General features: G+C 36.9%; 1 protein-coding gene across 2 annotated transcripts in view; it reads right to left on the reverse strand.

Annotated features, from left to right (window-relative positions):
- Positions 1 to 11604: 11604 nt before the first annotated feature.
- Positions 11605 to 24321, reverse strand: part of AMPD3 (adenosine monophosphate deaminase 3) — an 89219-nt gene continuing 76502 nt past the window's right edge. For both annotated transcript variants that reach the window (XM_053720591.1, XM_053720590.1), the window contains exons 11-15: positions 24150 to 24313; positions 22217 to 22337; positions 15708 to 15881; positions 14444 to 14554; positions 11605 to 12042 (exon numbers count right to left, since the gene is read on the reverse strand). In XM_053720591.1, coding sequence (XP_053576566.1) covers positions 11863 to 12042; positions 14444 to 14554; positions 15708 to 15881; positions 22217 to 22337; positions 24150 to 24313 — 750 coding nt within the window. In that variant the 3' untranslated portion in view covers positions 11605 to 11862. The remainder of the gene's footprint in view (positions 12043 to 14443; positions 14555 to 15707; positions 15882 to 22216; positions 22338 to 24149; positions 24314 to 24321) is intronic.

Genomic DNA, 24321 nt, shown 5'->3' on the forward strand with positions numbered 1-24321 from the left:
AACAGGGGTTACTTAGGGCTTTCTTAATAGTGGTAAACTGTGATCACCTGGTAGGAAGCGTTACATCAAAAAATAATCCCATGGTAGATAAACGTAAAGGTAGCCAACACCAGCATATATGAAATAGGGTATAGCATTAAAGAAGTCCGTCTAGAGCAATTAAACTGGGAATAGTTATCTGCCCCGTTGCTCTCAGTTGAGAAAAGGGAAGGCCGTATTCAAGGTCCTGCAAAACAAACAAGTTATGCAATAAAGAAACAGGTTAAACAAAAAGTCCCAAACTAAGATAGAATTAACATCAGGGCTGAAATGGGCATATAGTGATAAAGGCAGGCTATCATAACGGAGTATCAGTCCAATAGTGTAAATAAATTAAGCCCACTCCTATCTTCCTGAATCCCCAGGTCTCAACCGGGGTAGCGAGTTTGTAGTTTCTGGATCTAACATGCAGTCTTTGCTGCTGATGCCGTTTCCATACCTCTGTGTTTCGAGTCGGAACTATCAGGGTGCCTGTAGATCCATGATTTTTAACTGGTCGCCAGTGTACTGTTTCTTTGTCCTCTCGGAAGGTAAAGGGGTCTGTGGTATCTCCAGGCAAGGCGATCGCATTTACCCTCATAGAAACTGAAGGAAATATAATCTCGTGCACCTCCAGTAAATTTAAAGCAGGCCGGCCCATGTTGCGAGTCGACTCACAATGCAGTGTTTGGCAAAGGTTATCTTGTGCGTTAGGTAGCGGCATCTCAGCGCTCAGCTCCCCAAGCTGGATCGATCGGTCAGCACTTATCTCATCTAGCTCGTTTGTGTCGGTGGTGAGTATTGGGTCAAACGGCTTGCGCTGAGATCTACACAGGTCCCTTAGGTCCTCAAATTGTCGATCCATTTGTAGCTCAAAGGCAGCAAGATAAGACCTTAGAATTACTTGAAGCGCCTGCATGGATGTGGAGTGGGTGAATATAACCGCCCTGGAGAGACTGTAGCCCCTTGGTTCTTAGTAGAAAAAGTCACGGCTCCTCAATAGTATTCCCGAATAGGCCTCAGCTGGTTGAGAGTTCAAAGATCTTGAACAGACTTAAGAGGCAATATAATCAACTGGTCTGACATCGATATTAGGAGTCCTAGAAGCCCAATTTTAATGATTGACGTTCAATCTCCAGTAGTTAAAGGGCCACTGTAAGTAAATATTTTCTATGCCTGTTACTAACTACCCCAAATACGCTTTTTATCTATAGCATTTCATTAACATATCTCTACCGTATATCAGAAATCTTGTCTGCAAATTTAATTGTTTTCCAAACCCACTCTGTGGGTATCCTTTGCTCTGTACCAATCCATTTACAATACCTAGGTTTCAAAATGGCGCTTTAAACACAATTTCATTGGTTTAAGTATTTTGAACACGCAGTGCTGAAAATAGTGGGCAGGATAACGTGACATCATCGGGGAATAAAAGATATAACTTTTATAACGTTATGAAACTCCGTTTTGGAGAAAATATAGGTCAGTAGGTTTTAATTAATGTTTATTAACTTTAATATGTTAGTTGTTTGGCTTAAAAATTATAACAGAAAGTAATCCTTTAAAGGTTGATTTGGGTAGTATAAGCTGGAGCTTATAAAAATGCGACTGAGCGCCATCTTAGCTTGGACACGCCCCCTGCAAAGTTTATTTTTAATCATGCATAATTAGACTTTTTATGGGGATAAAATGTTGTGTTTAATATAAACAAAATGTCTGCACCAGTAACAGGAAGATAGCAAAGTATGTACTACTATTTCCTAGTGGCTACTTTGAGAGTGTATGAATAATGATCTATGCCCTATGACAATACAGAAGAAGGAGAGTGTTGGACAAGCTGCTTCCAGTGGTAGATTTAATACTTTGAGGCATAACAGCTATTACACCTGGAGGTTCCTCCTGCTTTCCGTCACTATACCCATTAAACAGTAATATCCAGATTACAGGACTCAGTGAATCCCTTAGATCCCTCCTTGACATTCATTCAATCATTGTTTCACCAGATACCGTAAAGGGGTAGTCTACACCAGAATTTTTATTGTTTAAAAAGATAGATAATCCCTTTATTACCAATTCCCCAGTTTTGCACAACCAACACTGTCATATTTATATACGTTTTACCTCTGTGAATACCTTGCATCTAAGCCTTTGCAGACTCCCCCCTTATCTCGGTGCGTTTGACAGACTTGCATTTTAGCCAATCAGTGCTGACTCCTAGGTAACTCCATGGGTGTGAGCACAATGTTATCTATATGGCACACGTGAACTAACACCATCTAGTTGTGACAAAAAATCAAAATGCATTAAGATAAGAGGTGGCCTTCAAGGGCTTAGAAATCAGCATAGCTTTAGTGTTCAACTAAAAATGCCAAGAGAACTAATTAAAATTGATTATAAAAGTAAATTGGAAATTTGTTTAAAATTACATGCCCTGTCTGAATCATGACAGTTTATTTCTTTCTAATTACACAGTGAGTCCACGGATCATCTTAATTACCGTTAGGAATATCACTCCTGACCAGCAGGAGGAGGCAAAGAGCACCACAGCAAAAGCTCTTAAATACCCATCCCCCTACCCACAATCCCCAGTTATTCTCTTTGCTTGTATCAGTTGCAAGGAGAGGTAAAGTTAGGTTTTGTTTCTGGTGGCTATTTCTTTGGCTCAAGAGTTTTGGAGCTTTCAGCCTTACAGTATGAATTGCCATTTCTTATTTTTCAAGCCTGATAAGGTGGTTCTGCGTAGTGCATTGGGTTTTCTTCCCAAGGTTGTTTCTAATAAGAATATTAATCAAGAGATTGTTGTTCCTTCTTTATGTCCTAATCCTTCTTCTCATAAGGAGCGTTTGTCGCACAACCTGGATGTGGTTTGTGCATTGAAATATTATTTGCAGGTGACTAAGGATTTTTGCCAGTCTTCTTCTTTATTTGTTGTCTTTCTGGGAAGCTTAAGGGTAAGAAAGCTACAGCTACTTGTCTTTCTTGTTGGTTGAGGAGTGTTATTCGCTTGGCATATGAGACTGCTGGTCAGCAGCCTCCTGAGAGAATCACGGTTAATTCCACGAGGGCTGTTTCATCTTCTTGGGCTTTCAAAAATGGAGCTTCTGTAGATCAGCTTTTCAAGGCTTCAACTTGGTCATTTTTGCATACTTTTTCTAAATTTTACAAATTTGATACTTTTGCTTCAGCAGAAGCTTCTTTTGGGAGAAAGGTTCTTCAAGCAGTGGTAGAAAGGAATAAAAGACAGTGAAAAGAGTGTTTCTGTATGTATCCACTAAACAACCATACATAAACCAATAAAACCTCAGAAAAATTGGTATATTAGGATACAATTTGGGAAACTAAATTAGTGTGGTTACTCCTTTAAATGTTAGCCCCTATGGACTATCAAAAAAAGGCTTAAAGCAAATAATTAAAAAGGAATTATTAGACATGAAAAAGACAAAATTTGAATGAGATAGAGAATATTATAAACATTTTGAAGGAGCTGAAGGAATTAAGTACTTTAGTAGTCATTTTTGGAGATTTAATACATTTAATGAGAATCCTAAAGAGTCAGAAATTGCCACTGAAAATGTAAGATCAAATGCACAAAATAATTCCTATGAAAATAATTGGAGAAACAATCAAAGACAAACCAATGACCACAATCATGTAAATAAATCATACACAAGTCATCCTAGTAGACAGATTAATGTCCCATATAATAATAATACTGTACTGAAAGAAGATACCATGAAAATCAGGGATATCATATATATAATGATAAACATAGAAATTATGACAACTATGAAAATCATGTTAATAATGGGAGATCAAAAAATGTAAGAAATATACATGATTATAAAGATACAACAAACCAATACTATAGAGGGTATAAGAGCCAATATACCAGATGGAATAGATGGTATAGTGATAGAAATTTTAATCACCACAATAGACAAATGCAAGAAAATAGAAACAGATGTTACGAGTCATATAATAGATTCGAACAAAATAGAAATAGAGGATATGAATCATATAACAGATTTGAACCTTTAAGAAATACAGCTAGAGAGAATATGGCTCCAACAGATAACTCCAATCAAACAAGTAACAACAAAGATTTTTTAGATATAGGTCAGATGAGGAGAGAAGGGATCCGGTAGAAAGGGAAACAAAAACTCAAAAAAGAAAAACGAGTCAGAAAGAGGAACAAGAGGAGCTAATATATGTAAAGCCAAAAGACAAAAAGAAAAAATATAAGAACCCACTAAAGAGAACACTAATAAGGATTTTAAAGGTATTTGCAATCTAAGTAAAGTTCAATTAAGCCAAGAACAGAAATATGTTCTGAATAAAGGTTTAACTGTTGCTCCAAGTAACAAAATGAATAGATTTAACACTTATATAGACATCCAAAAGTATGTTAGATCGTTAACTTTAAAAAGATATTTTGCTAAAACACCAGTTGAAAGAAACATTACAGAAACAAATATCCAGAGAACAAATAATATTAAACACTTAAAATGAAATCTACTTTTTACCCAAAACATGAAAAAGGCTTATTTCTGGAAACCTTTGAAACATTAGTTATAGAAGATCTTAATAAAATGAAAGAACATACTTTAAGACAAAAAGATTACAATTTAACGAAAAAAGAAAGGACTGTTTTGGAAAGTTTAGAGAATAAAGAAAATATTCTGAAGCCCGCAGATAAAGGTGGGGATGTTAACACATATAAGAAATGTGTGAGAAACCCAATAAGTTTTTACAAATTAGAATTAAAAATGATTTTAACTGAAGCCAAAAATAATGAAATTTTAACTGATCAAGAATTTAATTACCACTTGCCACAATATCCAAAAATCCCTCTGTTCTATATTTTACCTAAAATTCACAAATCCATTACAGAACCACCCGGTTGTCCAAAAGTATCCGGTATAGGTTCACTTACATTAAACTTATCCGAATACGTTGACTTGTATCTTCAGAAACATGTTACTAATCTAGACCCCACACAGGTTTTAAGATTTTTAGAACAAATAGTATGGGATGAAAATATGTGGCTCATGACTTGTGATGTCACATCTTTGTACACTTGTATCCAACATATAGACGGGTTAAGAGACTACTATTTGGAGACAGATGAAGTATTAAGTATACAACACAGAAATTTCATTTTAGAAAGTATCAAATTTATTTTAACACATAATTATTTTAACTATGAGGAACATTTCTATGATCAAATATGTGGCACAGCAATGAGGACCAGGTTCGCTCCAAGTTACGCAAACCTTTTTATGGGTCTTTGGGAGAGTGACTTTCTCACCAATGCGTCAGTTGGAGCAAACCTGGTCTCTTATAAAAGATATATAGATGATATTTTAATTATTTGGAGAGGAGAAAAAAGCCTTTTTGAATCTTTTTTCAAAAATATGAATGAAAATTAAGTAAATCTAAAATTTACATACGACATTAATATAAAAAAAACTATATTTTTGGATTTGGAAATCTTTATTGAGGATAATCATATAAATACAAAAACACATTTTAAACCTGTGGACAGCAATAATTATATACATGCCGAAAGCTGTCACCTACACCAATGAAAAAGAAATATACCGTAAGGGCAAATATTACGTGTAAGAAAAAATTGTACTAAAGAGAAAGAATTTATAGAACAATCAGTAGTTCTGAAAAATAAATTTATCGAAAGGGGATATAAAGGTGAGAATATGGATAAAGAAATAGAAAAAGTAAGAGAGAAAAATAGAAATTAAATTTTGCATGGAGTAGATAAGTAGATAAAAAAAACAAAGAAAGAAAAAAGACCTTTTGTACCCCTGATAACACAGTATAATAATAATTATAAGAGTGTGGAGAAAATAATAAAAAAACATTGGAACATTCTAAAATTAGATGAAAAATTACAGGGGGTAATAGGTGAGACACTGGATATTGTCTATAGAAAAGCTAATAACCTAAAAAAATTGACTAGCACCAACGGATCTTAAACGATATAAAAATAAAGAGTTGGATAAAGATCTTTTTGGGGAGGATCTGAAAGGCTTTTTTCTGTGTCTGGCGTGTAAGGCATGCAGACACTCAGAAAAAAAAAAATTCAAATATAACCGGAAAGGAATATGAAATAAAATCCCTAATAAGGTGGATTGATAGGAATATAATTTATCTAATTAACTGTAAATGTGGGAAACAATATGTATGAGAGTCTACGAGACCCATGAGAGAAAGAGTTAGGGAACATATCTTATCAATTGAAAATGCCACAGAGGATAGAAATTTTGAACTCCCGGTGCCAAGACATTTTTTAACATGCAATAATTGTAATTTAAAGCATTTTCAATATATAGCCATCGACAAATTAAACCCAGATTGGAGAGGTGGAGATATTAAAAATTAATTATTAAAACTTGAGTATAAATGGATATACGAACTAGAGACTAAGTACCCTAAGAGTCTTAATATAGATTTTCATCTAACGCCTTTTTAACATTAGAATGTCATTATTCCCAAAGGTGTATATATATATATATATATATATATATATATATATATATATATATGTGTGTGTGTGAATGTTTGATGTCTATTTAGGTTGCATTTTGTTCATGTCCCTTTATTTGTTCCTCTGAGACTATAAACACGTGGATTTTGGAGATTAATTTGGTAAAACTATTTGGTGAGGTTCCCTTTTAATTACAACTATGTCTAAACATATATATGCAGACTAATATCTGTTTGTGCTCTTTGTATATGTAAATGCATTTCTCAAATTTCAAGTTACATGTATTTCTTCATTAGTTTGAGTAATAATATCAGCCTGTAAAACTTCAGATAGAATAGTGAATTATAATTGTATATTTCATGAACATATTTGATATGTGCTAGTTAACCAATAGGTACAAGGTACTTAAGTTTGTCTCAAAGGTAGCAAGTCAGATCGCTTGAAAAAGGCTATAGTTACAGCTGAAATATGTAGCGTATTTTTATCACAAAGTGCCGTCTCTGTTTGGAGAGACGAAAGAAATCCTTATGAGGTCAGAGTGATCTTCTGTTAGCGTTCTAAGGGATGCTGGAACTCAAGGAGCAAAATAGGATTGCAAGGAGACCCTGTAGAGGATTTCATATATCACAGTAAGACCTGGCTCGAACTAAGAGCTGCCGTAGTCCAAATTAAAAGGAAGGATAAAATAATTATGCATTTACCGGTATTTGCCAACGTATAGTATCACATATTATCTGAACATTTCTTGCTAATAACTCATTGGCACACTATATGATAAGACTTGCCTAATCCTGAAGACATATTCATAAAGTCTTATACCTGTACCTGATACAAAAAGGATCTTTTTTATGCACATTTAGAAAAAAATTATTGCTATTTGAAGGTTGGAGTTTCTATCTAAACCTATGGTGCACAACAGCTTTTTATGCAGAAGCAAAAAAAGCTCTTTATATAGAACGGAATAAGTCCTTTATATATATATATATATATATATATATATATATATATATATATATATATATATATATATATATATATATAATTATTTTAATTTTCATATTTATTTCTTTGCTATATAATCATTTTATGGAAGGTATTTAGTAAAATAGATTATATATCTAAACACTTCTTTTGACTGGCCAGTCATTTTTTTTAAAATTGTCAAGATTGTGATGATATGCTTTTTTAGAGTAAGGTGTTCTATATTATGATTTTTAGTCTACAGAAATTAACTTGAATAAATATATTTTTACTAAGATCATCTCTTTCCGAAATTTTTGTCTTTTTTAGTTCTAGCTTTTAGTCTTCAAGCAGTGGTACCTTCTGTTTAGGTTAACTGTCTTGTCCCTCCCTTATCATCCGTGTCCTCTAGCTTGGGTATTGGTTCCCAACAGTAATTAAGATGATCCGTGGACTCACCATGTCAGAAAGAAAATATAATTTATTCTTACCTGATAAATTTATTTAATTTCTTGCCACGGTGAGTCCATGGCCCACCCTGTTTTTCAGACAGTTTTGCTTTTCTATAAACTTCAAGCTCCTCTGCACCTTAGATTACTTCCTTTCTCCTTTCCCTTTGGTTGAATGACTGGGGATTGTGGGTAGGGGGAGTGGTATTTAACAGCTTTTGCTTTGGTGCTCTTTGCCTCCTCCTGCTGGTCAGGAGTGATATTCCCAACAGTAATTAAGATGATCCGTGGACTCACCGTGTCAAGAAAGAAAGAAATTTATCAGGTAAGAATAAATTATGTTTTTTGAATAGACTGTACCTTTAACGAGACATAACTTAAATCATATAACTGCTAAAAAAAAAAAACTATAAAGCACAACCGAGTTTTTTATTTCTCCCATATTACAGATGAGTTATATTTGTTTGTTACCTCCAACAGCAGAATAACTAGGACTCTGATGGTAACACAACATCTCTATAGACATTAAAGGGAATACATTACCAGAATAAAAAGATCATACTGGCATTGTGTGTGAGGATTGCAATATATACGCACTCATTTAACATTTCCATTAAGTTAATAGAGAAACTGGATAGGTTTCTTTTCACTTTTTGCAGTTAAAGGAATGGTCTAGACAATATTAAACTTTTATGATTCAGATAGGGCATGCAATTTTAAACAACTTTCCAATTTTCCAATTTGCTGTGTTCTCTTGTTATTCTTTGTTGAAAGCTAAACCTAGGTAGGCTCATATGATAATTTCTAAGCCTCTTGTTATTCTTTGTTGAAAGCTAAACCTAGGTAGGCTCATATGATAATTTCTAAGCCGCCTCTTATTTTGACAGGTTTTTTTCACAGCTAGACAGAGCTAGTTCATGTGTGCCATATAGATAACATTGTACTCACTACCATGGAGTTATTAATGAGTCAGCACTGATTGGTTAAAATGCAAGTCTGTCAAAAGAACTGAGATAAGGGGCAGTCTGCAGAGGCCTAGATACAAGGCAATCACAGAGGTAAAACCTATATTAATATAACAGTGTTGGTTATACAAAAACTGAGGAATGGGTAATAAAGGGATTATCTATATTTTTAAACAATACAAATTCTGGAGTAGTCTGTCCGTTTAGGAGATACAGTAACCCGCAACAGGAATGCCTTTGCTATTTGAGACTTTGTAGATAACTATATATCAAACACATTGCTTAAATGTTTGCAAAAACCTAAACAGGGTCAGGAAGAGATTTAATCAATAAGAGTGGCACTTCCTTTATTAATTATATTTAAAACATATAGAAAAATAATAGCATTTAACACAATTTAAAGCATAATTACTTAAAAAAAGTAAACAATCTTTCACATTTATTTTAAATAAACATAAAAAGCACCAACATAAAATATACAAAATAACTAAAAGCACAATGTTAATATTGAAATGGATACACAAAATATAAACTAATGAGATCACATGATATACTATAGGGAGATCCAGATTTTTCAGCTGAGGGGCAACAATGTCTTTGTGTTTTTCACTTGCAGAATTGGATATATATATATATATATATATATATATATATATATATATATATATATATATATATATATATATATATATATATATATATATATATATATATATATATATATATATATATATATATATATATATACACATAAAAGGTTCTAGTGAACAGAGGCACTCGCCGGTATAGTGAACAAAGTGTTTTTATTCTATCACATCAGAATAAACGTTTTCGGGCAGTAATGCCCGTCATCAGACTCCTGTGAATACAAACAGTGTCACAGGAGTCTGATGACGGGCATTACTGCCCGAAAACGTTTATTCTGATGTGATAGAATAAAAACACTTTGTTCACTATACCGGCGAGTGCCTCTGTTCACTGGAACCTTTTATGCATATTTAATACTTGGGAGCACCCCGACGCTGCAATTTAATAGCGAGTGCTGGTACTACTGGATTTATACACACAATCTTCAAATGAGTCATGCTCAGCACTGTGGTTAAGCTTTGCATAAATACCAATATCTTCCAATAAATGTGGTGCAGTGAGATATCTGTGTACATAGGATATACAGTATATAGTATTCAGTGTGAACTAAGTGGATTTCTAGATAAAAGAAAACCTGCATTTTTTTGCACCCCAAAGCAGTATATTAGGCAGTGTAGATGTGGCAGTTAAAATCAGTTATGTAATTCATCAACTAGTGGGAAACAAAATACAGGGTTTTATTTTTATGAAAATCAGTTTCATTTGAACTTGTTACAAGGAACTTTCTATCTTTTTTTGCAGCAGTAGTCAGCACCAGGTTTGTCACTTGGCAAAACAGACAGCTGTCTATGGGTATCTATTTCAGAGGGACACTTACTATGTTGTTCAAGTGATGTAACTTTCAGTCTATTCCTCAATGTCTTAGATTTGTTGCAAATATGAGAGTCTAATACAGCAAATCAGAGGCTAAAATGGGTGCTCTTACAATTATTTTATGTAAGAGAGGAATAAATATTTACAGACTTGTATAGCAGAAAGCTAACATGCAAACGGTCTATATTGCAAATCCAGAAGAAAACTCAAAACTGCAATCATTTGCTGTATTCTGTGTTGCTGTTAAAGCATTACTTTATATTTTACCTACTCTATTTATTTATTGTTGTTTGGATTAAAAAAAATAGAAAATGTATCATTAAAGGGACAGTCTAGGCCAAAATAAACTTTCATGATTCAGATAGAGCATGTAATTTTAAACAATTTTCCAATTTACTTTTATCACCAATTTTGCTTTGTTCTCTTGGTATTCTTAGTTGAAAACTTAACCTAGGAGGTTCATATGCTAATTTCTTAGACCTTGAAGCCCACCTCTTTCAGATTGCATTTTAACAGTTTTTCACCACTAGAGGGTGTTAGTTCACGTATTTCATATAGATAACACTGTGCTCGTGCACATGAAGTTATCTGGGAGCAGGCACTGATTGGCTAGACTGCAAGTCTGTCAAAAGAACTGAAAAAAGGGGCAGTTTGCAGAGGCTTAGATACAAGATAATCACAGAGGTTAAAAGTATATTATTATAACTGTGTTGGTTATGCAAAACTGGGGAATGGGTAATAAAGGGATTATCTATCTTTTAAAACAATAACAATTCTGGTGTAGACTGTCCCTCTAAATAAAACTTGAATGCTTTAGAACACTTCCTTTCATACACCATAATCAAACACGTTGATTAAGATTGTAGATTTTTTCACCACTATAGAGTAAGTTCTCAAATGGTCTGGGGTAACTCAAGAGGAACTTTACTACAGCCCTAATGCACCTGTGATATGTGACTGCACTCATGAAAGAGTGGCTTCCTTTCATTTCAAGGCTTTATACAGCAATACTGGTTGCACGCAGTGGTTACAGACTTGACTGAAAGAACCTTGCCAAGGGACACTTGTTTACAGTTATATACCTTTAAAATTAAATGGTTTTATCATTGCTTATAGATTAATGATGTTTTACATGCGCAATCTGCTGATACACCTACTGTATATGTTCAATAACACCTGAATATATGAATTCTGTATTTGCAGCAGTAATGTGAATAACTAAAAAAAAAAATAGAGTAAAAGTGTCAATAAGTCAAAAAATATTTGTTGCACAGTGATGAGTATACAAGGGAAACAACTTTAAATTACATAAAACTAAAAAATAAATATTGTATATTTTTTTTACACAGAATAAACAGATTTGTTTCCGTACCAGAAGATAACCAATGAAATATACTGTCATGTAAAAAAAAAAAGAAACATTTTTGATTGTCATTTTAATGACAAACTTGTTAGGCACAGGAACTGTAGATTAGAGACCTTCTTTTGTGGTCTGTGAGTATTTTTATTGTGTTTGACCTGAAGCAATCTGCTCTGAGTGCATGGCTTCTTGCAGGAAACTCATCTCATTGCATAAAGTTTCATGTCGAAAGGCCATCCGAATCTGTGCCACATTTGTCCTGCTAATGTCATTGCCATCTGGTCCTTCCTTCATGTAGTTAACACCCAAAAAATGCTTCTTTTCCTGCAAGAAAAGACATGATCAATGTTAAAATGAACTACTGCTCCCATAAATTCTTCTAATACAACAAACTTATGTCCTCAGAACTTCTTCATTACATATCTTCTTTATTGAAAACCAGGCATAAAAATTACACCAACGTTTTAGGCTTGATACCCTTAAGTGGTTAGAAATATTTAGTTTTTGAAAGTAATAAAAAAAAAGCATTACCACTTAGTTAAAAGGACACTAAACCCATTTTTTTTTCTTTCAGGATTCAGATAGAGCATGCAATTTTAAGCAACGTTCTAATTTACACCTGTTATCAATTGTTCTTTGTTCTCTTTCTATCTTTATTTAAAAAGCAGGAATGTGATGCATAGGAGCCGGACCATTTTTGGTTGAGAACCTGGGTTATGCTTGCTTATTGGTGGGTAAATGTAAGCCTCTAATAAGCAAGCGCTATCCTGGGTGCTGAACCTAAAATGGGCTGGCTACTAAGATTTACGTTCCTGCTTTTAAAATAAAGATAGCAAGAGAACAAAGAAAAATTGATACTAGGAGTAAATTAGAAAGTTGCTTAAAATTCCATGCTTTATCTGAATCGTGAAAGAAAAATTTGGGTTCAGTGTTCCTTTAAGGTGTCATGGAGTATAAACAACTGCTTCCTACCTTAAAACAAAGTTTTAAACTCTATACATTTTATATTTATGTTTTCAGTGTAAATGACCATAACGACCACCCATAAATGTAGGCTGGAGTTGGAGGTAATCGATGCCAGCCCTTCATCCAATGGCGCTGCAGCACCGAGCGTATGATTTTAAATATTTTAATAAGCCTCGGTCTTCAATCTCGGCATGCGCATACTATTTTGTGGGCACTTGCATGCGCAATTAACATCAAATCTACAATCTTCTACACCTACTCCCACTTTGCCGACATCCGGCGAGGAGATGGTAATGCGTGACTGAAGGTGCAGAACATTAGGGAAATAGGCGCATGCATCATGCCTGAAACGTTGCTGTAATTTTTATGCCTGGTTTTCAATAAAGAAGGATTTTTATGAAGAAGTGGTCTGGACATATGTGTGTTGTATTGATGAGAGGGGTATGAGCAGAGTGCCAGGTCTACATAGGCACTTGAAATTCCCTAGGTGTGCTGCTGTTTCATTTTACTATTAAAGGGACACTCTACTCCAAAATGTTTATTATTTAAAAAGATAGATAATCCCTTTATCACCCATTCCCCAGTTTTGCATAACCAACACAGTTATATTAATATACTTTTGACCTCTGTGATTACCGTGTATCTAAGCCTCTGCAGACTTACCCCGTTTTTTAGTTTTTTTGACAGACTTGCATTTTAGCCAATCAGTGCTGACTCCTAGGAAACTTCATGTGCATAAGCACAATGTTATCTATATGGCACATGTGAACTAATGCCCTCTAGCTGTGAAAATTTGTCAAAATGCCCTGAGATAAGAGGTGGCCTTTAAGGGCTTAGAATTAGCATATGAGCCTACCTAGGTTTAGCTTTCAACTAAGAATACCAAGAGAACAAAGAAAATTTGATGATAATTGGAAAGTTGTTTAAAATTACATGCTCTATCTGAATCATGAGTTTCATTTTAACAAGACTGTCCCTTTAAGTTAAATTATACTAAAAGCAACAGGAAAGTCAAAATTAAATTTCCGTTGTTTATATAGAGTACAATTTTAAAAGACCTTTCAATTTACTTTTATTATCATATTTACTTTGTTCTTGTTATCCATTGTTAAAAAAGCATACCTAGGTAGGCTCAGGAGCAGCATTAGCTGGTGATTGGTAGCTACACACATAGGCCTCTTGCAATTGGTTCACAAGGCATGTTCAGCTAGGTTCCAATGCATTGCTACTCTGAAGCACTTCCAAAAACAATATAAAAACAGTGGTTGTGATCTGCTTGAAACAGAAAAGTGCTTATGGGACCATAATATTAAAGGGACACTAAACCCAAATGTTTTCTTTCATGATTTAGATAGAGCAGCAACTTTCTAATTTACTCCTATTATCAATTTTCTTTGTTCTCTTGCTATCTTTATTTGAAAATCGTGAATCTAAGATAAGGAGCCGGCCCATTTTTGGTTCAGAACCCTGGATAGTGCTTGCTGATTGGTGGATACATTTAGCCACCAATCAGCAAGTGAAACCTAGGTTCTGAACCAAAAATGGGTCGGCTCCTAAGCTTACATTTTTGCTTTTAAAATAAAGATAGCAAGAGAATGAAGACAAATTGATAATAGGAGTAAATTAGAAAGTTGCTTAAAATTGCTGCTCTAGCTGAATCATGAAAGAAAAAAAATTGGGTTTAGTGTCCCCTTAAGATATTTTTACAGCATACAAATTAAGTTTAAAATGACATTTAAAAAAACAAAAACATTCCCACCTTGTCTGACAGTCCACTCTGTAAAACACTGTTTCTTGCAATCTCACAAAGGTCGCATGTGCTAAGCTTCCATACTTGAGCAGCTATGGCGTACTCCTCCATGAGCGCTTCCTGCAAAACATGCAACAGCCAATGGTAATAGAATGGTAACGATTCTGCCGACTCTATGCAAGTCAATATAGAACACCATCCACACAACTATAGTCTGTCTCTGTTAGTGTCTATCGCCTCCTCGCAGCCTCAGTGTGTCACGTGGACCTGGCACGCGGCATGAGTGTAGTGTAGCCGAGTGCAGTGCGTGTGACTGTCTATCACTTCACTGTCTGACGTCACTCACAGTGCGCTCAGACCCAGGCCGGAAGGAGTGCACATGTGCAGACAGTGTGGCCAATCTGAATGGGGGGGACTAATGGGAGGAATGTTTGTAGATGGCTGCGCGGTGGCCCTGAATCCTGATTCCCAATATCCCAGCCAGACATACTCCAGAGTCCTCCAGACTGAGAGAGACTAGTTGGTTGTGGACAGTGGTTGTATTCTGAATGAATCTGTATTGTACAGTCGGTAACGGTACCATACGGCGTGCGCACCGCAGGCACTGAGTCTGACCAGTGCAGTGACCAAAGTAAAGTTGATGATCATGATTTGTGCTGCACTACAGACAGTAGTACAAATAAACAAAACATATATATATATAAATTATAATAAAACATAAGATTTATTTATTAAATATTTTTCCAAAAAAAAAAAGTTATAATTTTTTTTTTTCATTGCCGTGAGGTCGCAGTGGGTGGGGCCAAACTACCTTGCGGCCTATCGGGCAAATGCCCAGTATGCCCGACGGCCAGTCCGGGCCTGCAACTAGTGATTAACAAATGTCAGCGATCTGTCGGTCTATGTATCTATCTATCTATGTATTATCTATCTCTTAATCAATCTATGTATTTTCTATCTATATATCTGTAAATCTATCTATGTATTTTATATCTATCATCTATCTATGTATTATCTATCTATCTATCTATGTATTTTATATCTATCATCTATGTATTATCTATGTATTTTATATCTATCTATCTATGCATGTTATATCTATTTATCTGTTAATCTATCTATGTATTTTCTATCTGTTAATCTATCTATGTATTTTCTATCTATCTATGTATTATCTATCTATATATTTTCTATCTATGTCTTTTCTATCTATCTATGTATTTTCTGTCTGTCTATCTATAGTGCAGCTCGGCCATATATTTGCGGCACATACCTTGGTGTAGTGAAATTGCATGGGATCATCAGTTGATAGAGAAACAATAAGTCCTTTATGCAGAAACTCTCGCAAGGGATTTTTAGAATATTCTAGGAACAAACTGTTGTTGCTAAGTGGGGACATAGCGATTGGTATTTGTGCAAGGTAATACAAGTACTGGAGAACAGGGCTCTGTAAAAAAAAAAAAAAAAAAGGATGATTATTTAACAAAAAAAACAAAAAATAATATAATAATAATAATAATAAGACTGCATTTAGGGCTAGATAACGAGTGGAGCGCAAAATATCACTCCCGCTAGAGCGTTAAATTCGCTAGACATTGCCTTTTTGCACTCATCAAAAACATATTACAACTTGAAAGTTAAAGGTTTTCAAATGAGCGCTAACTCGATGTGCTCAAAAAGCCGAACGTATTCCCCAGAATGTTTTCCACTTTTCGCACTCCATTGAAGTTTAACATCCTCACTCGCACGCAAACCCGATCGCATTTAACCAAGTGAGCTAACCCAACATGAAATAATAATATTTCTCATTCCAATGTTCTTCACATAGATATATACACATATATACACACACACATATACACATACACATGTTTAGACATGTATATGAATGTATCTCTTTGTTAAAGCCCTTTGTAGTCTATTATTTTCTAATACCTGTGCCCTCATATCTTTGAGCCTTTATAACTTTTTATGCAATATTTTGTAACTGTACATTTAAATGTATTTTTTGTGCAACTTTTCTTTCAAGTGTAACAGTTAACGAGAGCCCTGAAGTCGCAGTATCCCAAAGCACGTTAAATTCAATTGCACTCAAGCGAACGCGTTTACTTTCAACTTGTAATACATGCGCTACTTCCGACGTGCTCAAAGAGCCACGATAAACCCCTTATCGCTTGCGCACACCAGTTGGCGCCCCACTTGTAATCTAGCCCATAATGGGTAAGGTTCACCCTGACACCATCTTGTAAATAGGCATAAAAATATATAACCAAAGTGGAGTCACAAATTGCACCTTCAATATTAAAGTATTTATATTTTTGTATTATTTGATTATAATCAAAATTATTGCTTGAGGATTTAAGTCAAATGGTCTTTTTAAAATATTTTGTTCCTTTCATTTTCTGACACCTTGTATGCTCACAGAAGTATTGGGGGCCGATTTATCAAAGTGCAGGGGACATGATCCGCTGTAGCTGCACACCGATAAATGCCATCAGCATACAATGTCGGCATTTATCACTGCACAATCGGCCGCTAGCAGGGAGTGTCAACTAACCCGGTCTTATCCGATCGGGCTGATTGCTGTTAGTCGCCTCAGACGTGGCAGACAAGTTAAGGACTAGCGGTCTTAAGGCCGCTGCTTCTTAACTCCTGTTTTTCCGGAGAGTCTGAAGGCTCATGCGGAAACAGGTGTATACGGCCCCATTCCGACCGTGATAAATGTGCGTTTACAATTCGAATAATAGACAAATTAATAGTTTTGTTTCCTGATTAAATAACAGAAATTTTAAAGTTAATGTTATGAATGTGCCTAACCTTTGGGAATGAGGAGTAACTACATATTCTGTATTAGGAGGCATATACACATCTTAACACACCTTAAAGTGACACTAAATCAATTTTTTTTTCTTAAATGATTCAGATAGAACATGCAATTTTAAGCAACTTTCTAATTAAATCCCATTATCAAATTTTCTTCATTCTCTTGCTATCTTTATTTGAAATAGTAGGAATGTACATTTAGCTACCAATCAGCAAGTGCTACCCAAGATACCAAGAGCTCTATCTAAATCATGAAAGAAAAAAATTGGGTTTAGTATACCTTTAAATATATATTGTTCTATTAATTAGTAAGTGGATGTTTTACATTGAGAAGGTTTTATTCAAGTAGTTGACAGGATTAATTGGAATTATTGTACCTGCTATGCTAGAGTGCTAAACACGTCATTATTTACAGGGTCATAAAAGTGCAATAAAAAAAAAATCCTCTCTATTTCTTAATACACTATTGTTTAATCCCCACAAAGGAGTCATCTCTGGAGCATTAAAGTGTCAGTAAACCTAAAAAATAATGTTATATAATTCTGCAAATAGTGCAGAATTATATAACATTATTTTAGTGCTATCGTTATAAAAGTTTTTTTTCCATTTGAATTTTTTAAAAATATGCCGGTTTTACAGACCTGCTCTCTGCTGAGCGGGTCTTTTTTTTTTACACAGCGCATCGGGCCAGCTGTATAGTCACAGCCCGGCCCGACCGCGCCATAACATTAAAGGGACAGTCTAGGCCAAAATAAACTTTCATGATTCAGATAGAGCATGTCATTTTAAACAATTTTCCAATTTACTTTTATCACCAATTTTGCTTTGTTCTCTTGGTATTCTTAGTTGAAAGCTTAACCTAGGAGGTTCATATGCTAATTTCTTAGACCTTGAAGCCCACCTCTTTCAGATTGCATTTTAACAGTTTTTCACCACTAGAGGGTGTTAGTTCACATATTTCATATAGATAACACTGTGCTTGTGCACGTGAAGTAATCTGGGAGCAGGCACTGATTGGCTAGACTGCAAGTCTGTCAAAAGAACTGAAAAAAGGGGCAGTTTGCAGAGGCTTAGATACAAGATAATCACAGAGGTTAAAAGTATATTAATATAACTGTGTTAGTTATGCAAAACTGGGGAATGGGTAATAAAGGGATTATCTATCTTTTAAAACAATAAAAATTCTGGTGTAGACTGTCCCTTTAAGTGCAGCTTCCTCCTGCTCTGTCTGACAGCAGGAGCGAGCTGCACTTAATGTTATGGCGCGGTCGGGCCGGGCTGTGACTATACAGCTGGCCCGATGCGCTGTGTAAAAAAACAGACCCGCTCAGCAGAGAGCGGGTCTGTAAAACCGGCATATTTTTAAAAAAATTCAAATGGAAAAAAAGCTTTTATAACGATAGCACTAAAATAATGTTATATAATTCTGCACTATGTGCAGAATTATATAACATTATTTTTTAGGTTTACTGTCCCTTTAATGCACTTCATCTTCAAAGCAGAACATGGCAGATGATTGGTGGCTATGCACATATGCCACTCATCATTGGCTCACCATCCATGTCCAGTTCTGTAGTCCATTTCTGTCCGGAGTTGACTTTATTTGTTTAAAATATTTGCAGAGGTTTACACACAGTTATATACAAGCAATAGTGCAATGATACTAAAGTGCTCTAACACATTATCTCTCCTTACTTAAGAAAGGGTTCAAAATAAATAATCCACACAGGCTAAAAAAATACTGTTATACACATCTACCCAATTAAGGGCTAGATTACAATTGGAGCCCAATTGCTTGTGCCCGAGCAATAAGGGGTTTATCACAAGAGTTTGGACTCATCTGGCTTACTGCTCGTATTACAGGTTGAGTGTAAACGCGATTGCACTCATGCTAGACTCATTACCACGACTTGAGAGCTCTGGTTAACTGTTTCGCGAAAATAAAAAGTTACACAAAACAAATAAAAAATTCATTACAAAGTACAGTTGCACTCATAATAACACTATCTAATAAAAAAATACTAATAAAATATTGCACACAAAAGTTATAATTGCTTAAAGATTTGAGATCTTGGGTGTTTAAAAAAAAATCTGACAAAGGGCTTTAACAGAGAGATACATACATATACATGTCTAAAGATGTATATATGTCTATGTATGTGTACATATGTATTTATATGTGAATATATGTACATATACAGACATATCTATAAGTGCATTAGAGCCCTTTGCTGTTAAGTAGATGAAAACATGTAAAAGCATATTTATGCAATATTAATTTTTAATAAAGTTTTTAACTATGTATTTACTGTAAATATTTTACATTCCCATGTTCTGCAGTCTGCACATATCAGAATATGTTCTATGTATTTATAAATATATATATATATCCTATATAATAAAAGGCCAAGTGTGTTTGTCCGAAGCTGTCATGCGCAGTAGACACAGCACAAGGACAAACACACCTGGCCTTTGATTCCCTAGCTGATCTGCGGCAAAAGTGGGTGTGGCCGGGTGCGAGCGGTGGTGTGGCTGGTGCGAAGGGAGCATGGACGGTTGTGAAGGGGGCGTGGACGGGTGCGGTTACGCGATAGATGGGAGAGAGATAGAGAGGGGAGAGAAATAGAGAGGGGGGAGAGAGGGGGGAGAGAGGAGGGAGAGAGAAGGAAGAGAGGGGAGAGAGAGAGAGGGCGGGGGGGAGAGAGGGGGGGAGAGAGGGGAGAGGGAGAGAGAGGGGAGAGAGAGAAGGAAGAGAGGGGAGAGAGAGAAGGAAGAGAGGGGAGAGAGAGAGGGCAGAGAGAGAGAGGGGAGAGAGAGAGAGAGGGGGAGAGAGACAGCAAAAGAGAGGGGGGAGAGAGAGAGACAGCAAAAGAGAGGGGGGAGAGAGAGAGCAAAAGACAGGGTGGAGAGAGACAGCAAAAGAGAGGGGGGGAGAGAGACAGCAAAAGAGAGAAGGGGAGAGAGACAGCAAAAGAGAGAAGGGGAGAGAGACAGCAAAAGAGAGGGGGGAGAGAGCGCAAAAGAGAGGGGGGGAGAGAGAGCAAAAGAGAGGGGGGAGAGAGAGTGCAAAAGAGAGGGGGGGAGAGAGAGCGCAAAAGAGAGGGGGGGAGAGAGAGCGCAAAAGAGAGGGGGGGGAGAGAGCGCAAAAGAGAGGGGGAGAGAGAGCGCAAAAGAGAGGGGGAGAGAGAGCGCAAAAGAGAGGGGGAGAGAGAGCGTAAAAGAGAGGGGGGAGAGAGCGCAAAAGAGAGGGGGGAGAGAGCGCAAAAGAGAGGGGGAGAGAAAGCGCGCAAAAGAGAGGGGGAGAGAGAGACAGAGCGCAAAAGAGAGGGGGGAGAGAGAGCACAAAAGAGGAGAGAGACACAAAAGATAGGGGGGAGAGAGAGAGCTCAAAATAGAGGGGGTGAGAGAGCAAGAGAGAGGGGGGAGAGAGAGTGCAAAAGAGAGGGGGAGAGAGAGCGCAAAAGAGAGGGGGGAGAGAGAGAGCTCAAAAGAGAGGGGGAGAGAGAGAGCAAAAGAGAGGGGGGAGACAACAAAAGAGAGGGGGGAGAGAGACAACAAAAGAGAGAGGGGGGGGAGAGACAGCAAAAAAGAGGGGGAGAGAGCGCAAAAGAGAGGGGGGAGAGAGAGCACAAAAGAGAGGGGAAAGAGAGACAGCAAAAGAGAGGGGGGAGAGAGACAGTAAAGAGAGGGGGGAGAGAGAGAGCAAAAGAGAGGGGGGAGAGAGAGAGAGCAAAAGAGAGGGGGAGAGAGACAACAAAAGAGAGGGGGGAGAGATAGCAAAAGAGAGAGGGGGAGAGAGACAGCAAAAGAGAGAGGGGAGAGAGACAGCAAAAGAGAGAGGGGGAGAGATACAGCAAAAGAGAGAGGGGGAGAGAGACAGCAAAAGAGAGAGGGGGAGAAAGCGCAAAAGAGAGGGGGGGGGAGAGAGCGCAAAAGAGAGGGGGGGAGAGAGCGCAAAAGAGAGGGGGGGAGAGAGCACAAAAGAGGGGGGGGGGGGGAGAGCACAAAAGAGAGGTGGGGGAGAGAGCGCAAAAGAGAGGGGAGAGAGAGACAGCAAAAGAGAGAGGGGGAGAGAGACAGCAAAAGAAAGAGGGGGAGAGAGACAGCAAAAGAGAGGGGGGAGAGAGACAGCAAAAGAGAGGGGAGAGGGAAACAGCAAAAGAGAGAGGGGGAGAGAGACAGCAAAAGAGAGGGGGAGAGAGTGCAAAAGAGAGGGGGGAGAGAGAGCGCAAAAGAGAGGGGTGAAGAGAGAGCGCAAAAGAGGGGAGAGAGTGCAAAAGAGAGGGGGGGAGAGCGCAAAAGAGAGGGGGGGAGAGAGCGCAAAAGAGAGGGGGGGAGAGAGCGCAAAAGAGAGGGGGGGAGAGAGCGCAAAAGAGAGGGGGAGAGAGAGCGCAAAAGAGAGGGGGAGAGAGAGCGCAAAAGAGAGGGGGAGAGAGAGCGCAAAAGTGAGAGGGGGAGAGAGACGCAAAAGATAGGGGGGGAGAGAGCTCAAAAGAGAGGGGGGAGAGAGAGAGCTCAAAAGAGAGGGGGTGAGAGAGCAAAAGAGAGGGGGGAGAGAGAGCGCAAAAGAGAGGGGGAGAGAGCGCAAAAGAGAGGGGGAGAGAGAGCGCAAAAGAGAGGGGGGAGAGAGAGATCTCAAAAGAGAGGGGGGAGAGAGAAAGCTCAAAAGAGAGGGGGAGAGAGAGCAAAAGAGAGGGGGGAGAGAGAGAGAGCAAAAGAGAGGGGGTGGGAGAGAGCGTAAGGGGTGGGAGAGAGCGCAAGGGGTGGGACCGCTGTACTGCAAAAAATGGCCCGTGTGAATGGGCTTTAGGACTAGTATGTATATATATATATATATATATATATATATATATATATATATATATATATATATATATATATATATATATATACCTATATATAATCGTGTGTGTGTATATATATATTGTTGTGTGAAAAAAAAACAAGAAAACTAAATACCTTTTTCAGGTTTAATCCATGAGAAATGTTGTCTGCGGTCATAAAGGCAGAAACAAGATGAGTGACGGATCCCGCTTCTCCACAGTGAGGTCGGAACAAGAAAGTACTCATTCCCCGCTCCCTGTAAAAAGAAACCATTGTCTAAATAATAGACTTTTTATCGACTGGCTTCACAAAATAATGCTTACAGTATCTAAAATTGTGAAATGTAATATAAATACAGATGTCATATAAACATGGATGATTCTGCATTTGCAAAAAATACATTTTCAAACTTTTAAGACCATTGTTCTCATCAGCACTCTTTTTGACAAAATGGCCTAAAGTGAATTAAACCACTTCGTGAAATGTATGACGAGAAAAAAACTTGGTACAATGTTGCATTTTGAAATTGCATAATTCCTATAAACTTGTAACTGCTCCTTGTTACATCTGTAAGATACAAATCACTCTCTATTAAAACCAATGGAGCAGTATTATGAAAAATACGGCAAAAAAACATTACAGAAAAAAACTCTCTATAAATCAGTCTGCTCCAACATATGCAAAAAAGACAACTTGACACTAAAATCGACATTAAACTGTCATGATTGAGATAAAGCATAGAACTATTCTCAGTAGAACAAATTTTATAATCTGTTAAAAGATTGAAAAAACTTCCCAAAAGTATCAGATTAAAAAGCAAAATAACTCAAGAACAATATAAATAAAATAAGTGAACAGAACAAATAGTTTCAGCAGCTTCATAGAAACATAGAGTTTGATTGTAGAGAAGAACCAAAAGGCCTATGAAGTCTACCCATATTACTTGTACAGTATAAAATCATATATTAGGTTAGCCTTATGCATGCCCCAGGCTTTTTTATTAATCTACATTACTTGTGTTTACCACATCTATTGAAAGTTTGTTACATAAATCCACCACCCTTTCTGTAAAAAATTGCTTCCTCGCCTTTCTCCTGACCCTGCTACCCTCTAAATTTAAGAGATACTAAATCCAAAATTTTTCTTTAATCATTCGTGGGGGCAGATTTATAAAAAGTGCTAGCGGACATGATACAATGTAGCGTATCATGTCCGCCGCACATCGATAAATGCAGACAGCATTCTTCTGAACTGCTTGTGCAATGCCGCCCCCTGCAGATTCGTGGCCAATCGGTTGCTAGCAGGGGGTGTCAATCAGCCCGATCGTATAGGATCTGGTGGATTGATGTTCGCAGCCTTAGAGCAGGCGGACAAGTTATGGAGCAGCGGTCTTTAGACAGCTGCTTCATAACTGCTGTTTCCGGTGAGCCTGAAGGCTTGTACGGAAACAGGGGCATCAACCTCCATTTGGAGCTTGATAATTGGGCCCCAGAGCATGTAATTTTAAGCAACTTTATAATTTACTCCTATTATCAAATTTTCTTCGTTCTCTTGGTATCTTTATTTAAAAAGCAGGAATGTAAAGCTTAGGAGCCAGCCCATTTTTGGTTCAGAATCTGGGTTATGCTTGCTTATTGGTTGGCTGAATGTATTCACCAATAAGCAAGCGCTATCCAGGGTGCTGAACCTAAAATTGTCCGTCTCTTAAGCTTTACATTCCTGCTTTTTTAAATAAAGATAGCAGAATAACAAAGAAAAATTAATAATATGAGTAAATTAAGAAGTTGCTTAAAATTGCATGCTCTATCTAAAAAAATTTATATTTAGTATCCCTTTAAGATTGTGACCCCTTGTTTACCAAATTTGAAATCACCTGAAATTATAATTACCAAATCCAGTTCCTCTTTAGTTACAGTCAGTAATGTACCACTGAGGCTGTAATTTGCCTTTGGATTTTTGAACCCTATATGCATAATTATGCTCTTGGTAATATTACATATTAGATCCCAATTATTTGACTAGTCCTCTATTTTTTAATAACACTGCTCATTCTGACTGTATCACTTACTTCCGTAGGTTGTTGAGGATCATGATGTTGGCATACATGTAGTACAAATAATAGCTGTATGGGGGATTCTGTTCATGTGTCCACTCATCAGGTCGAGGGCTCTTGTTAGAGAACATGTGATCATTGTGTTTTGATTCATCATCAACACTGTCAAAGCCAGTCACCTGTGGAA

This window comes from Bombina bombina, chromosome 7, assembly GCF_027579735.1.
Source record: "Bombina bombina isolate aBomBom1 chromosome 7, aBomBom1.pri, whole genome shotgun sequence".
Classification (NCBI taxonomy): Eukaryota; Metazoa; Chordata; class Amphibia; order Anura; family Bombinatoridae; genus Bombina; species Bombina bombina.